Raw genomic sequence first — 22,394 nt, forward strand, 5'->3', positions numbered from 1 at the left:
CGGAGTATTTTCTACGAGTATGTTAGTAAGCGTAACCTAGCATGTTTTATACGCCCCGTTTATATTGTACACTAAGGGTACGTGATGGGCCACGGGGAAAACGTCTCCCGCAACCTTGTGTTCCTTTGGCAATGTGATTGTTACTAGTGCGTCTTTGTGGAGATGTCCTCGTGCTTCTGAGCATTAACAACGCACCACCGGAATCGGCGGTAAACGCATTGGGGTCGTTATGGAAAGCTGTCCATCATCCTGGTAAAAGGCGGGAATTCCTTTACCTACTTCGAGGGTGGACGGGCGTGGCTTAGCGGGCGGAGCTTACAGGTGCTTTATAAAGGGAGAAACCTTCTACTCTGTGTCTCCAGGAGAGGGAGATAGAAACCCGCGCGTCACAGTCAGATACAGATTACGCTCCAGTACATCATCAGTTCACCTCCAGAAGCTGAGCTTCAACTGCGGCACCTGCTACGATTATAATTGTAAGTGCTTCCTTTGAGGTTTAGTTTCTGTAAAAATGAGCATCGTGGCCTACCCAACCGGCGTATTTTCTACGAGTATGTCAGTAAGCGTTACCTAGCATGTTTTATACGCCCCGTTTATATTGTACACTAAGGGTACGTGATGGGCCACGGGGTAAACGTCTCCAGAAACCTTGTTTTCCTTTGGCAATGCGATTGTTACTAGTGCGTCTTTGTGGAGATGTCCTCGTGCTTTCTGAGCATCAACAACGCACCACCGGAATCGGCGGTAAACGCATTGGGGTCGTTTTGGAAAAGCTGTCCATCATCCTGGTAAGAGGCGGGAATTCCTTTACTTACTTCGAGGGTGGACGGGACGTGGCTCAGCGGGCGGAGCTTACAGGTGCTTTATAAAGGGAGAACCTTCTACTCTGTGTCTCCAGGAGAGGAAGAGAGAACCCGCGCGTCACAGTCAGATACAGATTACGCTCCAGTACATCGTCAGTTCACCTCCAGGAAGGATTCTAGATCTTTTTCTGCTATGGGATCTCTGAGCGCACAGCCTTGCTTTATCTTTGCCAAGCCCAAGAGTTACGGTGGCTTGTCCTTTCCAGAAGCTGAGCTTCAACTGCGGCACCTGCTACGTTTATATTTGGAAGTGCTTCCTTTGAGGTTTAGTTTCTGTAAAATGAGCATCGTGGCCTACCCAACCGGGGTATTTTCTACGAGTATGTCAGTAAGCATTACCTGGCATGTTTTATACGCCCCGTTTATATTGTACACTAAGGTTACGTGATGGGCCACGGGGTAAACGTCTCCAGCAACCTTGTGTGCCTTTGGCAATGTTATTGTTACTAGTGCGTTTTTGTGGAGATGTCCTCGTGCTTCTGAGCATCAACAACGCACCACCGGAATCGGCGGTAAACGCAGTGGGGTCGTTTTGGGAAAGCTGTCCATCATCCTGGTAAGAGGCGGGAATTCCTTTACCTACTTCGAGGGTGGATGGGGCGTGGCTCAGCGGGCGGAGCTTACAGGTGCTTTATGAAGGGAGAACCTTCTACTCTGTGTCTCCCGGAGAGGAAGATAGAAACCGCGCGTCACAGTCAGATACAGATTACGCTCCAGTACATCATCAGTTCACCTCCAGGAAGGATTCTAGATCATTTCTGCTATGGGATCTCTGAGCGCACAGCCGTGCTTTATCTTTGCCAAGCCCAAGAGTTAGGGTGGCTTGTCCTTTCCAGAAGCTGAGCTTCAACTGCGGCACCTGCTACGATTATAATTGCAAGTGCTTCCTTTGAGGTTTAGTTTCAGTAAAATGAGCAACGTGGCCTACCCAACCGGAGTATTTTCTACAAGTATGTTAGTAAGCGTAACCTAGCATGTTGTATACGCCCCGTTTATATTGTACACTAAGGGTACGTGATGGGCCACGGGGAAAAACGTCTCCAGCAACCTTGTGTTCCTTTGGCAATGTGATTGTTACTAGTGCGTCTTTGTGGAGATGTCCTCGTGCTTCTGAGCATTAACAACGCACCACCGGAATCGGCGGTAAACGCATTGGGGTCGTTTTGGAAAGCTGTCCATCATCCTGGTAAAAGGTGGGAATTCCTTTACCTACTTCGAGGGTGGACAGGCGTGGCTCAGCGGGCGGAGCTTACAGGTGCTTTATAAAGGGAGAACCTTCTACTCTGTGTCTCCAGGAGAGGGAGATAGAAACCGCGCGTCACAGTCAGATACAGGTTACGCTCCAGTACATCATCAGTTCACCTCCAGGAAGGATTCTAGATCTTTTCTGCTATGGGATCTCTGAGCGCACAGCCTTGCTTTAGTTTCCAAAGAAACTATAAATAAATAGAAATATACATATAATCTGAAAAAAATAATTATCCACATAGGCATATGCAGATTCATAGTTGTTTGAAAAAGGTGGTTATGAAGGAAAGAGCCAACTCTTGAGTAGTTTCCTGAAAACAAGAAAGTTATCTGTGGCTCTTATAGTTGGGGGTAATGAATTCCATAGTTTGGCTGCTTGGACGGAGAAGGATGTACCACCTACAGTCTTTTTCTTGTATGGTGGTGTTCTAAGGCGGGGTGCCAGTCTTGAGCGGAGGGTTCTTTGTTGGATGTATTTGGTAATTTTCTTTCTGATGAAAAGCGGTCCTGTTCCATGTATAGCTTTGTGGGTGATACAAAGCAGCTTGAAAGTGCATCTTCTGGCAACGGGTAGCCAGTGTAGTGCTCTCAAGGCAGGGGAGATGTGGGCTTGCGGCTTTATATGTAGTAGTAGCCTGGCTGCGGAATTCTGGATACGTTGTAGTTTTTTCATAACAGATAGAGATGATCCATGGTAGAGGCTATTGGCATAATCCAGTTTGGATAATACAAGTGAGATAGTAGCTTGCACCTTGTGTGGAAATCCGAGGTGAGGGAAAATGCGTCGTAAAGTCTTTAAGGTGATGAAGCTTGTGCGTGCTAATTTGTCTACTTGGGCATTCATAGTTAGTTTGGAATCCATGGTGATTCCTAGGTTTTTCACTTCCTTGGATAATTGAGGAGGTGGTCCGAGATCGTCAGGCCAGACGCACAGAGGGTCATAATGTTTCCAGTCACCACATGTGAGTATTTCAGTTTTGGAGGTATTTAGTTTGAGATGGCTCCAGGTCATCCACTGATCAACGGCTCTGAGGCAACTGAAGATTTGAGAGTTTTCAATGTTTTTGGGGTCTTCTAATTGAAGTAGTATTTGTGTGTCATCTGCATAGTTGTAGCATGTGAGATGGAAATCATTTATCAGTTCTGGTAAAGATATCATGTAGATGTTAAAAAGCAAAGGTGAGATGATTGACCCTTGGGGGACCCCTGTTTTTGTGAGGTAGGGTTCGAACGAGAAGGGGGGTGAGTGGATGATATTTGCTCTTTTTTGGAGATAGGAAGTAATCCAGTCGAGCGCAATCCCTTGTATGCCGGCTTCGTGGAGTCTTTGAGTTAGGGTGTCATGGTCAACCGTATCAAAGGCAGCTGAGAGGTCCAAGAGAAGTAGTGCAGCAACTCCATTTCGGTCAACTGTGTTTTTAAGATCGTCCCAGATTGCCATGAGTGCCGATTCAGTGCTTCTTCCTGGGCGGAATCCAGTTTGGAAGTCTGAAAGTATAGAATTGTCTTCAATGAATTGTGACATCTGGGCGAATGCTGCTCTTTCTATCAATTTGCCCAGGAAAGGTCCATTTGTGATAGGTCTGTAGTTGTTGGGGTCTTGCGGGTCTAGATTTGTTTTCTTTAATAATGGTCGTATGTATGCCTTTTTCAGGTCTGTAGGAAAAGTTCCTGAAGTTAAAGAGTTGTTGATGATTCTTCTTACAGGTGTGGCAGCGGAAGTAGATAGCAGGATGTTCTTGAAGATCTGTGGTGGGCAAGGGTCAGAAGGGCAACCAGAAGGTCTGCTTGCTTTGACCAAATCTATAAATTCCTCCTGGGATATTTGTTTGAAGGACTGTAGAGGTTGGGATGGTTTATTCATGAGCCTGTGCATCTCTCAATGCATTGGTGTGGAATTCCTATAGTCTGGCGCACAGAACATATTGTTTGGGGTCAAGAACAACGAGTTTTCGTGTTTATTTAGCACAAACCCTTTGGCTGCTAGTTTATAGTACCACATTATGAAGCAAGAAAGGGAATTGTTTGCATTTGAGGTAATATTTCTGTCCATTTGGTAATGCTTTTCGAACCCTGTATTTATGGTTCATTACTGCAAAGCTTTTATTATTAGGGTGAGGGCTCAAAATAAATGTCGTAAGGTCGGACTGCATTACTGGTAGTGGTTCCAGTAAAAAAAATGTGTACACACGTTTGAAAGGTCTAACAATATAAGGCTATGTATAATGCTCCCAAAATGTTCTCTGACTAGATTCAAATATTTACATAAGCTTGAAAGCAAGATTGATGATTTTTTGCTTTCAAAATAAAATGTACACAAAATAATGCAACTAGAAAAAAACTATTTGTTACATTACTGTGAGATTTTAGGTACCATTTCTTTGAGGTATCATTTACTAAACTGTTGATGGATGCTAGTATTTCCCAAAATATTCATAATGAAAAATCAGTGTAACCAGATTCAACAAGATTAATAGAAACATAAAAAAACAAATACTGGCAAAGCCAATAGGCCAGACATTGGTGGTCAGTCTTTTAGTTTTGTGAATACGTGTCTTGTTTTGACATGGCTTTTATAAAACGTTATTGTTGTGGGAGCTGCCAGGGCCTCATCATTGTAACACACATTGGCAAAAGCAAAAATATTTTTTGGTATCAAAAACCATACGTTGCCACAGGAATTCCTGGCAATGAACACAACTACTTTGTGTGCTGAAATGCTCCTTGTGAAAGAGCAGATTCCTATCATTCACAGTGAAGCCAGTCAATAAACTGATAAAGAGAGATAGCATTTTAATAAAAACAAAAGGTCTTGGTTAACCCCAGACCTAATTAGAGGCTGTATTCTTAAAGAAAGTCCTAAAAGTGCACCTAGGGTAGATGTCTTTGCATTAATGCAGATTTATGTATTTCATGAATTTACACAAATAGACCACAAAATTATACTCCTTGAAAATATTTGTGAACTGTATTTTACCACAAGCAAATATGCATGTGTAGATTTGATCATGCGAAAAATCTGTTGAGCAGTTATAGGTTTGCTTTCCCTCCAACCACTTTTTTCCCAAGCCTGTGAGAAGTTTTACTTCTGCCCTTGTCAGGAGTAAATTTCCAATATTTCACAGTAAGGGAAAAGATTAGCGAAGAGCTGGCGAAAACCCTTGAAATATGCAAGTTAGTAGGTTTGTACAGACTCAAAAGGGCATTCCAACTATTGCTTAATGCTACCTCCAGCCGCAGTATGTAGATCTGCAAATGGGTGGCAAAATAAGTAAATTGCTAGTATTCAAGCCTGACTATAGTATTAACCCTGGCATAATTAAAGAGGCTATTATCAGAGCTCCAATATAATGAGATTGCTGTCATAATTCGTTGCTGCACTGCATGCCACTATAGGGACAAGTAGATTTTTTTTACAGGACAAGTAGATTTATGAAGCAACTTGTCACATGGACAAGTATTTTAATAAATTCCACACCCCTTACTCAGTGCCTGAGGAGATGCTTCTGTCATACTCCTTAATGCTGAATAAAGCTTGGCCACTGCTCTCCTACATCTGCACTGCCACACTGTGTGTCTTAGACGCCTCCATACCACAGGCGCAGACCCAAGTTAACATTGCTAGTTACAGACATAAAGTCTAGGAACTGAACTACCTGTGTGAGTTAGACCTCCTCCAAAATTTGGAAAGTTTGCAGAGCATCCCCTTCTAATAGATCACCCAGGGTCGCCACTCTTGCTTCCATTCAGGCAGTTATGTCTGTTACCGCCACTATTTTTGCAAGGTCTAGTAAGCACCATGCCGGTAAGTCCAATACATAGCCACTCTTTGGCTATCTTCTGCAGGTTTCCGTTCGAACATTTCTTGATTGTACATTGCATCTTGAACAAGTCTTTGTATCTCAACTGCCTTGTAATCATGTTCAGCGGCAGCTCCTATACAAAACAAATAATGCTGTCTTACAGAGGCTGACATGTAGTGTTACTTGGCATAAAGTAAGAAACACAGCAAAAATTGAGACATTTTAACACATTTTAAATACAACCACTGCATTCTAATAGTTAGCCATAGTTCTGAGCTTGAGAGATGAAAAGTCCAATTGTCAACTTTACTCCCTCTTGTAGTGATTAAAACTAGCAAAGTATCAATTAACCAATTATAGTGCAATTTAAGATACTGTAAATTATGTACAGCAAAGACTATATGCATAGAAATTAATTGAAATAAAAATAAGGAAATAGGTAGCACAGCTAAGTAGGCTCCAACATAGCAGTTTTTTTTACAGATATTCCTGGGTGTCTGCTACATCTCTGCCAAGGGCAGAGTCCCTCAAGAATTCACCTTATGAGCCATGTGACTTTAATCATAGAAGCCTAAACGGCAGGTGAATCAAGAATTTCAGACCTGTGATTCTCATGTTCCAGTAAGAATAATCACTCCCGCTGACTGCTTAATTTAACAAATTGCAATGTTGCTGCCCCCTATGTTTGCCCACACAACAAATTGTCCTTGATCCTCAGCTAGCTCTTCAAAGCATGTGGCTCTTTCATCTCAAAACCAAAATCTTGTCAGCTATGTTTTCTTTGTGATATCAGGTGCTTGATCCCACATCAGGACAATCGCAATAACATTTGTCCTAACTTATTTTCACTGAGTAAAAGCATTTCTCTGTGGCATATCAGTTCTACGTTGACCCCATTAATAATCATCCGTCATGCAGCTCCCGACCTGATCCTTGTGGAGTTGAAGTTGGACTCCCTTCATTCTCTGAATTTGTTTTCCACTTAATGCCATTAAAAGGAATGACACATTTTTACATGTCAACGACTTCTTCATCTCTGAATGATAACATGGTTATTTCAGAGTAGGAACCGACCAAAATGAAAACCTATGTCCTCTGCCCATTGCCAAAATCAGGATGAAGGAGAACCTTAACTCAAGTGTGCTAATGTGCAGTTCCAAGAGGTTCAAATGGCATACCAGCACAACAGTTTGGAACTCCTGATATTTTGATTTTGTAGAAAATCAATCAAAATACAACATTTGCATTGCTCTGCTCCCTCTATATATTGTATTGCATTTATTTCACTTCTCTGGTCAGTCATGTAATCCATGGCATTGCCTTTGCATATTGGCCTCTGCTGCATATATACAAAACCTGCACAAAGTAAATTAGAATGTATTCTTCCTTTTAGCAATTCATCAATTATTTCCGTACATTATACATAATAATTTCATGTTTCATGTGATATTGACAGAGAGGCATTCTTTTCTTCTCTTTACAGGATTTTTGTGAACTCGTTTTTTATTACAATTTTATAAAAAGTACATTTCCAGACTGCTTTGTGAGTGGATATGTAAGTCTCTTCCCTTCCTCTTGCAAATTTACTTAACCACTGCACCATTTGCTTCACTTTGGTGCACCTGGTTTGCATAAGGTTAAAATTTGCAAAACAAGTTTTAACATTAAAAGTTTCAATTTATAGGTTGAGAAAAAAGTGAAGAAAACAAAGTTGGAAAAATCAAGAGAAGTTCGAAATAGCCTCAAATCCCTGTATAAAAACTATACCTTTTTAACTGATTTTTTCACATTTTAACAGCAAAACTGCATCTAATCTGTTGTCAAGTCTCAGAGAGGGAACTCATTATGTTGAGTTGTATGTGACCGGCCTTCTTGTGGTGGAAGGGGTTCAGGAATGGTGTCAGATACAGGATTTTCTACAGAGTTACAGGTTTCTTTTGTTTACGAAGTTCTTCTTTTTACATCGATATAAATTATTTAATACTGAGGCAAACGTCAAAACACTAACAAAATTGTTCAGCAAGGAAAGCGTAGGTCACCAGAAACGTACATGAACCATTTGAAAACACTGGATTCCGACATACAGTGCAAGAGGGGTCCAGGCGTTTATTGAAAATATCCTCGTTAAACTGAGGATTTAACTAGATTTGAAAATTCCAGAATCATATGGCAGGTGGAAAGTGACCACAATGCACTGGACGGTAATGGAATCATCACTGACGTAATTAAGGAGCCCCATGATCCGAGCTGTGAATGAGAATTCGATGGTCAATTAAGGATAAGAAGGAATGAGGACATGGAACTAAACATTAAAGGGTGTCAAAAGAGTTCAGACACAAACGAGCTACTTACCAGGTTGAAGTGCGAAATAAACACAAGGTCCCAGTTAGCCTACTTTCAAAGAGGCTTCTCAAAAGCACAACGCCGAAAAGAAATACAAATACTTGCAGGTTTGATAGAGAATGCAAGACAGTGAAAGAGGCACTAAAATCCCTTGTATGGTCAAAATGAGAACAGGACAAAATAAAACATGCAAGAACGGCCTACAAGTTGCTGACTAAATAAAGAAAGAAGCGATGTAAAACAAATGGTTATCCTTGAAAAGCTGCACTTGAAAAAGATCTGCCGACCTTCTGGTGAAAAGTCGAGGAGAGCCTCGGAATAATAACAAGCATTTGCAATGCAATGGGCCTCGCATTTGCTCGAGTTAGAGCTATTAGCGTTGCTAATTCGTAACTGGACTTCTCTTGCCACATAAATTGAAAATTAAGAGTAAAACAGTTGACGTAGGGGAGCCAGTTCAAAGCGATATTGCCGCCATGAGTGTGAAGGAGAGACACAAAAAGAAGTTTGTTTGCAGTCAAACGTATCGGCAATCATGCAATTATCCATGTAACAGGGTCAGTCTGCAAGGCAGTAACAAAACCGCCCCAAGGAGGGACAAATGTAAAACATTTACCAATGATGATAAAGGACTTTTGAAAAGGCAAGCCCACAAACGAGTGAAAGTGATTGGCGTGTGGTGGGCATGGTTAAAAGCCCACAATACTTACAACAGGTCAAAGCGCTTGTGCGCTTGACCTAAAAAAGGAATATACATGAGGCCAATATCCCAGAAGATATTTGGCTACAGCATTTCACGTCTATAGTCCACCCTAATTAAGTAACTCCAGGCAATTCAGAGAATCTGCACCCTAAGGAAATAGAAATACACAAGACAGAAAGATGAAATATCTTTGAAAAGATCCTCACACAGGAAAATATAACATCAGCAATAAATGAACTGGCAAGTCAGTGTCTAAGATTATACAGGCAGAGGCCTTTTAACAAAACAAAGATTTGTGACAACCAATTCTAACTGAAAATGTCATTGTAAATGCTACAGCAAATTTCTGCCCGGAATCTGGGCAGAACAGCATTATTGTACCTTTGTACAAAAATGGCCCCCCAAAAATCTTATCGCACAAATAGCCAAATTGAGATCTACTGTAAACTATTTTGCAAACCTATGTTCCGGCTCTCAATGAATGGGTTCGAAATAAAAACATACTGACCCCAATGCAAGGGGCATTCAGAGAAGGATTATTATTTACAAATAGAATACATCAAAGAAAATGCCAAATTATGTAGCGTATATATAGACTTCAAAACAGCTTTGACCTAATACCTCAGCATATGAAAAAAGCTGAACGCGTTGGAGTTAGATCCGGCATTTCTATCCTGAATAGAAATGCTTTATTCAAATACATTACAGGTCAGGTTTAACCAAACAAGACCACCTTAGCAAAAGATTCAACTCCCCAAGTGGAGTAAAACAAGAATGTTTGCTTGAACCCTTACTTTTCTCTCTGTACACAAATGATCTGTACAGCGAAGTCTTGAACGCAAACATTGACGTTTTGGCAATTAAAGACTTTCATGTCCCTGCCCTTTTATATGCAGACGACTCCATTCTTATTGCCAGGACACAGAAAGCCCTCCAAATTCACGTGGACAACACGTGTGTTTAATACGATCCAATAAAAATGTACCTCACAAGAAAATGCTGCAAATTAGTGCTTAAAGTCCCCTGCGCAGAAATCTTGTTTATGAACAGACTTGTACCAGATGCATGCGCCTATTACATCAAAAACGTTAGTCTCCTGTGCTGGTATTATAGCTAATAATTAAAAAGGTAGGATCTTGAGAAAGTGTCTTTCCGGAAGGATTGTTTTCTCCTGTGACTGAGTCACTGAGCAACTAAACTCTGTGCTTTGTAACATACACGATGAGAAGCAATTCCCCAGGAAGGTATATCCTTGCCTGCCTAATTGCTTTATTAGTTCAAAATGATCATGGTACTTGGGAATATATTTTGAAGTAGTTTCTCAAAAGGACAGTTCAGAAATAATTAGATTTATAATCATCTCTTCAATGCATTACTTTAAAAAAGGGGAAACATCTTGTTTTCTCTGCATCTTAACTACGGGGTTAGGATTTCACAAGTAACTGACGGTCAGTGGCTGGCACAAAGTAGTCTGCCAGTCTTTGGGGAAAAGAGGTCGCAGTTTCGATGCGAGCTATGATTCAGCTCCGGGCTTGCCGAACAGACCAGCTCCTAAAGGTAAACAAGTTTCATTAAGGTAACTAATCTTCGATACCTCAGCCTGAGCAGCAAGGCAGCCTATATATGTGACAGGTGTAATAAGTAACTGTAGAACCGAATACAGTTAGTTAAAGAAATAAAAAAAGGAAAACGTACACAGCAAATCGAAGTATGCAAGACTAGCTGCTGAGGCTTTTTCACCCCAAATGCGAAGCCCTGTTTTTCCATGTTTGGGACACTTCACGCTTAAGCCTTTGCAACTTCTTTGCCTCGCAAAAAGTATCCATTCCAAATGTATGCCTTTTTCTCCTCATTTTGGGGATTCTAAAGGTACCCACAGTTTTGGATTCCTTAGTGGGCACCAAGAACATAACCATAATATAGCAAAATTTGGGATTTTATTTGTTGCAAGGACAGGGGTGTAGTGCTGAGCAAGAAAAATTGGCACCCACAAAGGTTTACGTGTGCTAAGGTCAACATTTTACCTATTTTCAGGATCAACCAGAGTTGAAAAGCAAGCATTTTTTTAAGCCTAGTGTTTTTTTTCCTAAGAATTTGTGATGGAAACGCATGCTAGCTATATATTTCTGGAAAGTAGAAAAAATCCAAATTCATCTTGGCTGGAAGGTATGTGCATTGCTCATGATTTTCACAAGAAAACGGTTGAAATTTAAAAATAATGAAATTAATTCTGAAAAAATTTGAATAGGTGAGAACATTTAGGGGGTCATTATGACTTCGGCTGATGGAAAAGCCCGTCAACCAAAGTCCCAGCGTGTAGGTTGCGGGCAGTGCAGCCGCCTATCCGCCGGCCCCATTATGAGTTACCCACTGGGTCAGTGGGCGGAAATTGAGTTTCCCCCTGCTGGCCCAGCAGGAAACAGCCTACAGCATTACCTCCAGCTCATAATAGAGCCGGTGGCAATGCTGTAGTGCGTAGGGTGCACCAGCACCCGTCGCAGTGTTCACTGCCTGCAAAGCAGACAGTGAACATTGTGACGTGGCTGGCCAGAGGGGCCTCTGCACTGCCCATGCCAAGTACAGGGTCGTCCCCTGGGGCCCACTTCATCCCGTGTGTGCCAGCCGTTTCATAGCGGTGCTATCGCCATAAAACCACTGGCGGAGAAGGAAGTCGTAATCTCCAGGGATTGCTGGACTGCCCTAGTGGATTAAGACCGACAGACCAATGTTCAGTTGTAATCTGGCGGTGCTGGCAGTCCGACCGGGGTGCTATCGCCGCGGTCGTAATGTGGCGTTCGGACCGTTGCATTAGCTGCAGTCCGACTGCCACCGCGACCCGCCAGGGTCGTAAAGAGGCCCTTAGTCGGTAATTTTGTCTGGCCCAATGGCCAATTTACAAACGTAATATATCATTACAACCATCAGACACTTCTGACTACAGGGAAAAATTGTGTATGTTGGTTGTCCAAAAATATGCAATACCCAGAGCAACAATTGAGCTGCAGCTTATAATGATGTTTCATTGTGTACCAATTATGCATTAATTCCTATGGTAAAATCTAATGAATGAGGAATGGGTATGAGGGATGCCTATACACTTTTTGAATTGTGCCCTAGATACTGTGTTTACGAATAGTGGTTGTGTACAACTCTGAATACGCAGTTCCCCATACTATCAAATGATTCAGAGAGAATTTTACTAAATGTGTACATTGCACACTGGGCTTACATTTGGAAGCCAAAAATTCTGTAGATAATTGCAAATCTTCTGCTATTGTGTGTTTCCACTCTTCTCCCTTAAACAGTACCCCGGTTGCTTAGCTGGGTCTGCAGCCTGCAGCAGGAAACTACCCAAGATGCAACATGCATAAATAAGAATTTCGGATTCAGAATTAATATACTCTGGTGATCTAGGTATCTGTGGCATTTGGGCGGAGTTCAGCTGCCACAAGGGTTGGATACTCTCTTTTCTTACCCAAAATGCCTTCCAAACCTCGAAAATAGGCAAAAATCATGAGGGAGAGTTCTGTAGTCTGGGGGAATCCACAAAGTCCCTACACAGAGCATTGTCGCACTTTTCCTGGTAAAAACGGTACCGCACTCGTAGCTGGGCCTATCTCCTGTGACAGTAAAGGCCCTAAAACAGAACATGGAGACATATAATCGACTACTTTCAGCTTCTACATGTGATATCCGAACACTATGAATAACTGTAATCAGACACACAGGCAATACTACTTCACAACATGAGGGAAAAACTTCCCTTGCATTCTAATTTTCTTTTTTTAAAGGAAAAACCTGAAATTTGCACCAGAAGGATTTTCTCCCACTCTGCGGTGAATGAACTGTTCACCTTCTCTGCAGTGCGGAGATAGTGTGGTGGACGTGAATGGTTCATGCACTTCACGTTAGCAGTTAACGGAAAAAAAACTTAAATAAAGTTAATGGGTCAATGGGTTGAAAATGTAGGAAAATTCTACTTTCTGATTGATCTCTATAGCTATTCAATTTTTATATGGCTACATTTGCTGGCATAGTTTGACTCTGGGCACTGGGAGTCCCAGTGAGAAGTGAATGTTTTTGGGCCATAGCCAATGCAAATAATTTGCTATCAGTAATTGGCATTTCTGACGTTTAAAAAAGCCTCATTAACGTGGTGTAGAAAGGACACGAGTTACAACTCAAATTACGATGCTTCTGTGCTATCTTACACCACCCATGGAAGACTGTAAAAATGGTACCAGGGCAGCCCCTGCAATCGTGACTTCCTGCAGTTCAAAGATGCAGCAACCCCATTTCCAAATCATTTTCTGCATCTGTTAGAAAGCCTTCTTCTAGCATTAGGTAAACTCCAAAGCGTGCCTCAGATCCAACAATTATTGTGTGCATTCTGTGAAGAAGTGATACATGCCTCAGCAGCTCCCTGAAGCCGAAGTCAGAACAACCTCACACTGTTGGGAATTCCTCTGGCTACTTGAATGACAGTACAGGCATCTGGACGAATGCGCCAAAGGGGAAAGAGGAAACTGAAACATCTGCTGGCTAAGCAGATGTAGGGTCCCTGTATTGGGAGGACCTGTCTTGTTAGCACGTGCACCTGTTGCACTTAGCGTGGCTTATACACCTATGCCAATCAAAATGGTAATTTCGATCCAAGAGAAAAGGAACTTTTGTAAGAGCTGTGCGCAAAGCAGTTCTTGTAGAAGTATGCTAATGACTGCAGAAGGGAGCACTGCTCCTGCACTGCAAACTGTGAGTGGTGCACAATCATCTTGTGCTGTTTTCCTGACACTTGTTGCGAACACTGAATGGCTCTTTGTGTCGTTTGGTCTGTTTGTCCAGTGGCTCACTGAGCTGTTTGTTATGTTATGGAGGTTTGTAGAGCGCTCTATCACTTAGGAGGGTGTCCTGGCATCAGGTGTGATTCTAGCCAAAGGTAGGCCCTAATTAGAATACTCAAAAAGCTAGGCTTTCAGCTTCTTGCAGAATTTAAGAAAAGAGGAGGGGGCTCTTATGTGTAGCGGCAGGTTGTTCTGCGCTTTAGGAGCGATATAGGAGAAAACTTGATTCCTGGATCTGGTTTTCTGTATGTATGGGATGTGTGCAAGTAGGAGTTTGGACTTGCAGAGCTGTCTGGAAGATATGTGAAAGCAGATGAGATTGTTAAGGTATGCTGGGACAATGTTATGTAGTGCCTTGAAAGTGTGTGTGAGGAGTTTGAATTGTGCTTGTTTGTGTATGGGGAGCTAGTGGAGCTCATTTAGGTTTTGTGTGATGTGAATGCAGTGTGGGAGGTTGAGGATGATTCTGGCCACTTTATATTTAACGGTCTGCAGCCTTCTGGTGACTTTTATGTGACTCCTTGCATAGATGGTGTTCCCATAGTCCTGCTTGATCATGACAAGGGCGTTTGTGACTGGTTTCTGGCTGCTGTTTGGGAGCCATTTGAAAATCTTCCTCAGCATCTTTAGGATATGGAAGCATGAGATGGTGACAGCCTTGTCTTGGGTGGTCATGTTGACTTTGCTGTCGATGATGATTCCGAGGTTTATGGCGTGGGTGGTGGGGGTCCGTGCCAGTCATAGCTCTGTTGACTGCTAAGTGAAGTCCCACGGTGATGTGCTCTACTGAAAGATCATGATTTTGGTATTTTTTCGGTGTTGAGTTTGAGGCCGTTGAGCTTTATCCAGTGGTTGATTTCAGTCATGCTGCCATTGCACTTGATCATGGTACTGGGTGTCTCAGGAGGGAGAGAATGAGTTGTGTGTCTTCGGCGTAGGAGAGGATGTTGATGTCATGAGTACCGATGATGCCGGCTAGAGGGATCATGCATGTATTGATGAGGTTCGGGCTCAGGGAGGATCCTTTCAAAAACTCCGTAGATGAGATCTATGGCGTCCAAGATATACAGGCTGACTGACTGAGCCCTTCAGATCAGGAAGGAGCGAATCAATCAGAGAGCGTGTCCTTGGATTCTGATGTCATGTAGACGTTGGATGAACAAGTGGTGGGCGACTGGCCAATGCTGTGGAGAGGTCCAGAGGATGAGGGTAGCCATGTCTCCTCCGTCCAGAGCCATGTAAATGTCATCTGTGGCATCAATAAAAGTAATTTCTGTGCTGTGGTTGGGTCTGAAACCATTCTGAGTGGTGTTTGGGAACTGGTGGTTGTTGAGTTATTCAGTGAGGTATCTTCTGATGATTTTGTCTAAGACTTTGGCTGGAAATGGTTGCAGGGAGATTGGTCTGTAGCTGGCAAGCATTAAAGAGTCTGCAGTGAGGACATTTGCCTTTTCTGTTTCCAAAGTCGCAAAAAAAATGGAGGCATCCAGAATGAGTGTGAGCATGGCGCTGATGGGTTGAAGTTCTCTGGAAGAAGAAGGTGGGGAATGAGTAGATGGACTTCATGGTGGCAGGGGTTTTTTCTGCGGTGATGACTGGCCAGATGATTATTGTTGGACTTTTTTGCTTATGCAGGGTCATCCCCAATCTTTTTGCCTCCTGCCTCCTATTTTTCTGTCCTGTTGCTGTTGGCTTTTGAACTCTGAGCACTTTACCACTGCTAACCAGTGCTAAAGTGAATATGCTCTCCATGTACATTTTAATTGTTTATTGGTTTATCCATGATTGGCATATTTGATTTGCTAATAAGTCCCTAGTAAAGTGCACAGGAGGTGCCAGGGCCTGTAAATCAAATGCTACTAGTGGGCCTGCAGCACTGGTTGTGCCACCCACACAAGTAGCTCTGTAATCATGTCTCAGACCTGCCACTGCAGTGTCTGTGTGTGCAGTTTTAACTGTAAATTCGACTTGGCAAGTGTACCCACTTGCCAGGCCTAAACCTTCCCTTTTCTTACATGTCAGACACCCCTAAGGTAGGCCCTTGGTAGCCCCTAGGGCAGAGAGCAGTGTATGGTTAAGGTAGGACATATAGTAATGTGTTTTATATGTCCTGACAGTGACATATTGCTAAATAAGTTTATCACTGTAGCAGGGCCTGTCCCTCTCATAGGTTAACATGGATGCTACCTTTAAATCTGATTAAAGTGTAGATTCCCTTTGGGAGCGGATGGACATGTGGAATTTGGGGTCTCTGAGCTCACAATTTAAAAATACATCTTTTAGAAAAGTTGATTTTAAGATTGTGTGTTTGAAAATGCCACTTTTAGAAAGTGAGCATTTTCTTGCTTATACCATTTCTGTGACTCTGCCTGTTTGTGGATTTCCTGTCTGGGTCAGTTTGACAGCTGGGCTGGTTGCACCTCACACTAGACAGTGATACAAAGGGAGCTGGGGTGTAGTCTGCATTTCCTGATGAGCCATCTGTGCTAGGAGTGAGGGGAGGAGTGGTCATTCACACCTGAAAGGGCTGTGCCTGCCCTCACACAATGCAGTCTCCGACCCCCTGGTTAGTGTCTGGGGCCTGGCCTGGGCAAGGCAGGATATCACATTCAAAAGAGACTTTACTTTGAAGTAGGCTTACTTCAAAGGAGAAATTGGGTATAAGAAGGGCACCCAAAACCACAGACTTTAGATCCCTTCTGGACATCAAGAGGAACTTCTGCCTGGAGAAGCGCTGAAGAGCTGAGGTGAAGTGCTGCTCTGCCTGTGGCTGTGCTTTGTGGAGCTATCCTGCAGTTGCTGCTTCTGCCAGAGTAAGAGGGCAAAGACTGGACTTTGTGTGCCTTCCATCTTGTGAAGAAATCTCCAAGGGCTTGATTTAGAGCTTGCCTCCTGTTGTTTGAAGTCTCAGGGACAGCAAAGACTTCTCTCTGCCAGCACCTGGAGTCTCTGGAGAGACTCCTGCTCTGACAAGTGGTGCCCTATCCAGTCCCTGGGCCCTTGAAAGGAAAGCTGGTGGAAATCCAAGGAAATCGACTTCAGATGACTTCGGACCGACGCCGCTGCTGAATCCGGTGACACTGCCTGCAACCGACTCTGTGATCTTCGCTGGAACGCGACAACCTTCGCAGGCCCGACGCCGTTGCAGCCCTGCTGAAGTCTCTGTGGAAAGCGCTGCACCACGTCGTGACGACGCCGTTCGAAGTGCGCTGATTCAACATTTCGCACAGACGCCGTGATCCCCGACTTTGCGCATCGACTTGTTTTCACTCTTCACCAAAGGTACTGTACTTGGGGGTCTACGTGACTCCGAGTCCGGCGCCGCTGGTGTCGGCTTGTTGGGAACGACTCCGTCACGACGCCGCGTTAACACCTCATCGAAGCATTTTGTGTTTCGAAGCGCTATTTTTGAGTTTAATCTTTAAAAATTCATAACTTGACTTGTGTATGTCGGATTTTTGTAGTTTTGGTCTTCTTTTGTTTAGATAAATATTTCCTATTTTTCTAAACTGGTGTTGTGTCATTTTGTAGTGTTTTCATTAAGTTACTGTGTGTGTTGGTACAAATACTTTACATCTAGCACTCTGAAGTTAAGCCTACTGCTCTGCCAAGCAACCAAGGGGGTAAGCAGGGGTTAGCTGAGGGTGATTCTCGTTTACCCTGACTAGAGTGAGGGTCCTTGCTTGAACAGGGGGCAACATGACTCTCAACCAAAGACCCTATTTCTAACAGTTATCTTTGGTTCTTTGGACAAGATCAGGCGGCATTTGGCGAGAACTATTGGGTCCATTTGGGGATTGAAGTTGTAAATGCTGTGTTTTTTTAATTCAAATATGCTGTTTGCTGAACAAACTTAAATAGCCTTTTGATTTTTGACAAAGCCTGGTTTAAGAATAAATATATATTTCCATCGCTTTGTGTAGGAAAAAGTTAACAAAGTTCATCTTCACAGCATTTGACTATTTATTAAAAACTTAGGGCCCCACATAGTAAGGACACTTTAAATCCGGGATGGTCTCATTAAGCATAGTTGTGTGCTACATCCAGCACTATCAGTCCCAGGGCTCTATTGACCTCCATAACAGGGCTGAGGTGTGTTTTTGAAGCATCCCAACAATTAAAGTGCCCATGATTTGCATATGTCTCTTACAACTGAGTCATTTTTACATTTATAACTGTAAAGTGATCCTTCTGGGTTGTCAGGGTTTAACAAGGCTCCCTGTGTCATATATGTAATAGCTGTATAAAAATCTGCTACTGATTTTCCTTTTACGATAAAAGGCAGGTTATTGAGCCAGAATTATGTTATTAACTCCCTGGGTGCTCACTATATAAACTCCACATCCTCTGCACAAGCTCTGTGATACAGAAGAAATGGAGGTTTGGCATTGCACCCGTGATGGGTCAGCTCTCTAGGGCATTCACTGGATGGTTTCTCCTATTGATAGCAGACAGCCAGAAAATCATTCTGTTCCATCCCTCAGTGGAACGGAATTGATTTCTCTCCCCTAGGCCGAGTATTGGTATTCTTTTAGCAATTATGCACTGCACCCATACCGTACTGACATTACGTCAGTGATAGTGGAAGCTACCAGAGTCACTCAAACGGCAGCATCTGGCACGATCTGGTAGGAGTAGAGGACATCCCCCAAACATGAGGTGTCATTGGAAATGGGAAACTCATCTTTTCAGCATTACCGCTCCTCAAATGGATTCCTTCCCAAGGATTGCTGCAGGAGGGCATCCCTGAGCAGGAGTCTAACAAAATGTGGATGTCTCTCTCTTCACGGCACAAGCCAAGTGTGTCCCCTGCTTGGAAAAATGAAACAGTCTTTCCATAGTTGCCAAGGTTTCAGATTACTATGTTTGACATTTTCATAATTTCTGTGTAATGATGAGTGACATTTAAACGACTATGAGTGACACTTTCTCGCGAGCAAAATCAAAGAAGGAAGGCTAGGGAAACATATAGCTGCCAAGTTCACAGATTGCTTATGTGTGACATCGTGGTTTCAGGGTACGTGTGGGTGACATTCTATGGCCAAATGTGTGACATTGTGACACTTTCTCACGAGTAAAACAACGTAATGAAGTTAGTCTGGATATATAAATATCAGAAAGTACCCCCTTTGAGCAATAATTAGCTAAACAAAAATAATCTTCAAATGTCTCCAGCTACATGGTGGCAAATGTGCTTCGCCCTACCTAGCACACATTAATACGCTTGTGTGTGTCTTAAGATGACAAGTGTCCCATAACATCACACCATTGACCTCTATGCGCCAAGTGCCCACTGATTGCCCATTACACCGTCTAAAACAAAACATCAAAGCCCATTGCATGCATGAGCCCACCCTTCAGAGCGACGGGGCTCTGATAAGCAGCAACAGAGAGGGGTCGGACAGGGGGCAAGGAGTAGAAGGGGCCATGCGCCACCAGCAGAGAAGGAAGGAAGACCCCAGGTGCCCACACTTGCGGGGGAGTACACTGATGGGTTAAGCCCCCATTATGTACATAGATCATAGGCATTTTATAGAAGGCATCTGCATGCTTTGTGGTCATAGCTTCTGTTTCTCTGCCAGTGCGAAATGGAAAAAAGAAACTACAGATTCAGAGTCCGAATTTCTACAACCAATCATCTTATGCCAATTACATGGGGCTTTTCTGTAACACGCCTGATACCTCCATGTCTACTACCTCAGGTGGGTAATCACCTCCTGCCTCCCTAACTGCAGGCTCCCTGCCTGCTAAAATTAAGTTATATATTTATAATTTATTAATGTTCTTAATATAAATGATCAACTTCAGTGATTAATTCCCAGACCTGAGCGGCCTGTGAGTGTTGCAGCAAGGCACTATACTTAGGCAGATCATTTGTAAACATGATTCCGGCCTGTGCAGCGATGACTCTGTCTGACACTCGGGTCTCCTAATAGTTGCGCATGATGAGGCACGTCACGCACCAAACTGGTGGCACAGGCAGTGGTGTGACAAACGGACAAACTGTGTGATTGTAATTATGTGACGCCATCGTTGTCAGCCAGGCCTGAGTGAGTCTCGGCAGCAGCTGTGATCAGATAATGAATACCGCTAGCATAGCTGAGCCCCCAAACTGGCGCGACCCACTGCCATGAGTGAACTTCAACAACTCCACCAGGCAGACCTGCACAAAGTGCAGGGAGTGCAGAGTTCTGTGCCAGAGCAGCGCACTGTCTGCACTGTTTGCTTAAGTGCTTCTATGGGCGGCACTGCCTCAGCACCAGTGATGTCAGGAGGTGCTATAAATGCGTGACTTGGGCATTTTAGTGCGGTGATGCAGATCACCACACTAAAATGCGTTAGTCTAATGCCTGATGCGTGGTACTTGGCAGAGTTGTCTTTTATCCCCTTGGGACAGAAGATGGGATATTTATCTTCAGTCTGCCCAACAGGGTAGGTGAACCCCTCTCTACGTACCAGAGATCATCTTGCTTACATTTGAAAATGTTAAATGAGTGGGGACCTGCCCTGTTATGCCTGCGGCCATCACACATATCTTTTGGGCAAGTGCTTGCTTCACTGCTGTTGCAGGGGCAGTTTGGGGCGTTTGTCTAAGATGTGCCCACTACAAATAGGAAACGGCCACTAGATATCAGAGTTTACTACGTAAATGGCTTAAAAAAATCATGTTAAAGTCCTCTCCATGACTCACAAAATTGTATTTAATACTTCACCTGATGTTCTTAAGAAAAGGTGCATCTGGTGCACAGCAGGATCCCCTGTTTTCCTCAAAACCGTTTTCTGATGCTTCCACTCGTTAGGAGAACCAGAAAGTGAAGCAAATCTTTTTTTATTACAGCTGCCAGACTATCGAAATCCCTTCCTCTGGAACCCATTTGCCATGATACCAACATTTTCTAAAGCAGACTTGAAAATCTTTTCACATGAATGTTTCTTGAAAGTAGATTAAGGGTCTCATTTTGAGTACTCCCTTAATTTTAGTGGGACCAGTAACAGCAGTTACCGCCCCAATGGAATCATGACACCCAAAGGAACATTGCAAGATCTGCTTACTTTCACCCGCATAACAGCCGCTGAAATCTCTAGTTAAAATCCATGCAAAATGAGAAATTACTGGGATGATAGGACCTAGAATTACTGTTTCGCTTTTACTTCCTTATTCCTATTTTCTCATGGAAAACCCCACAGTTTGACCTGTAATCTTTGTTAACCTTAACGGTATATCTAGTGGTAAATCCGAGAACCTTCTAATGAGACCCTAAGCCTTTGGAGGTATGCGGGGATTAAAAAAACTTCAGTTTTTTGGGGATCCGAGGTTTTATCTCTAAGTTTTAAATGCAATTTCACTCCACATTGATGTATGCAAAAATATTTATTCCGCTATAGGAGCTGTTTGGTACGGAAGGAGTAGACCTGCTTATTCTGCTATTGAGGATGGATCCCAATAAGTTCTACAGTGGAATCGGTCACAATAGACTCATTCTCAGCACTCTGGATAGTGTTTGGTAAGTGTCCACATTTCCTAAATAATTCATTATTTATGCTATGTTCTTAAACATGCAACTCCCTTGGTTTATTTTGTGTACACTTCACCCTGGGATCTAATGTGTGATTTGATAAAACATTACATATTTTAAATAATTGCAAAACGCTTGGAATCTTTCATGAACGAGGTGCAGCATTCCTACTTTTGCTTTAATTTCTGCCTAAATTTGATCACAAAGCATTGCATGTGATCCTAAAATTTGAAAAACGGCTCTTCTCTTCAAAGTGACATTTTTAACGTCACCCTCTTATGCAATTTTAGCAGCATGTATGCATGAATGTTTCTTAGCAAGTGTGTTAAGTCAGGTAATTACAATTTTCAAATCGTTACAATTAGGCCCATCAAAGACACATGGAGAACTAAAGAATCTGTGTACAGTGGCAAGCAGAAAAGGCTTAACCAGTTGCTTGGGTGGACTGTGAGCTTGTAATGTAAGACATGTACATGTGTGTCTAAGCAGAGTTTGTATAGCACAAACGTTTCCTAAAAGTCATTGAAGCTTAACAGGGCCAGTAACAGGAATACAGTTGGCAGGGTAGCTGGTTCAGAGAGTGGACATGGGTGGTTAAATTTGTTCTTAAAGAGGTGTGTCCTCAGCTCAATCCTTAATTGGAGCTGGACTTTGGAGGGCTGATGGATAGAGGGATTTTGTTCCAGATCCTGGGTGCACAAATGGAGAAGGCCCGTTGCCTTGTGTTTTATTTGTACTGACATACTGTTTGATGGTGTCTTGGAGGGGTTGTGCTGAGATACACAAGAGGTGGTGAACTTGTCTGCCAGAAATGCAGGGGGGCTTCATTATTGCACTGTATGTAATGTAGCTGGTTTTGGGGATGGTGTGGGGTGATAAGAGGAGCCCGTTACCCTCCATAAAGATGGGATAATGTGGTCACATTTCTTCATTCCATTGAAGAGACGTGTTGCAGCATGTAGGATGTCCTTCCTAAGGATCAATGTGGAATTTGGGGTGCGTGTAGTAGGCCATTGCACAATCCAGATGCAAGACTACAAGAGCTCTGACAGCAGTTCTGAAGTTATTTTCATATA

General features: G+C 43.0%; 1 protein-coding gene across 2 annotated transcripts in view; it reads left to right on the forward strand.

Moving 5' to 3' along the window:
• Window positions 1-22,394, forward strand: part of CFAP69 (cilia and flagella associated protein 69) — a 340,683-nt gene that overhangs the window by 170,598 nt on the left and 147,691 nt on the right. For both annotated transcript variants that reach the window (XM_069211560.1, XM_069211561.1), the window contains one exon: window positions 21,188-21,306. In XM_069211560.1, the coding sequence (XP_069067661.1) occupies window positions 21,188-21,306 (119 nt within the window). The remainder of the gene's footprint in view (window positions 1-21,187; window positions 21,307-22,394) is intronic.

This window comes from Pleurodeles waltl, chromosome 10 (assembly GCF_031143425.1).
Source record: "Pleurodeles waltl isolate 20211129_DDA chromosome 10, aPleWal1.hap1.20221129, whole genome shotgun sequence".
Classification (NCBI taxonomy): Eukaryota; Metazoa; Chordata; class Amphibia; order Caudata; family Salamandridae; genus Pleurodeles; species Pleurodeles waltl.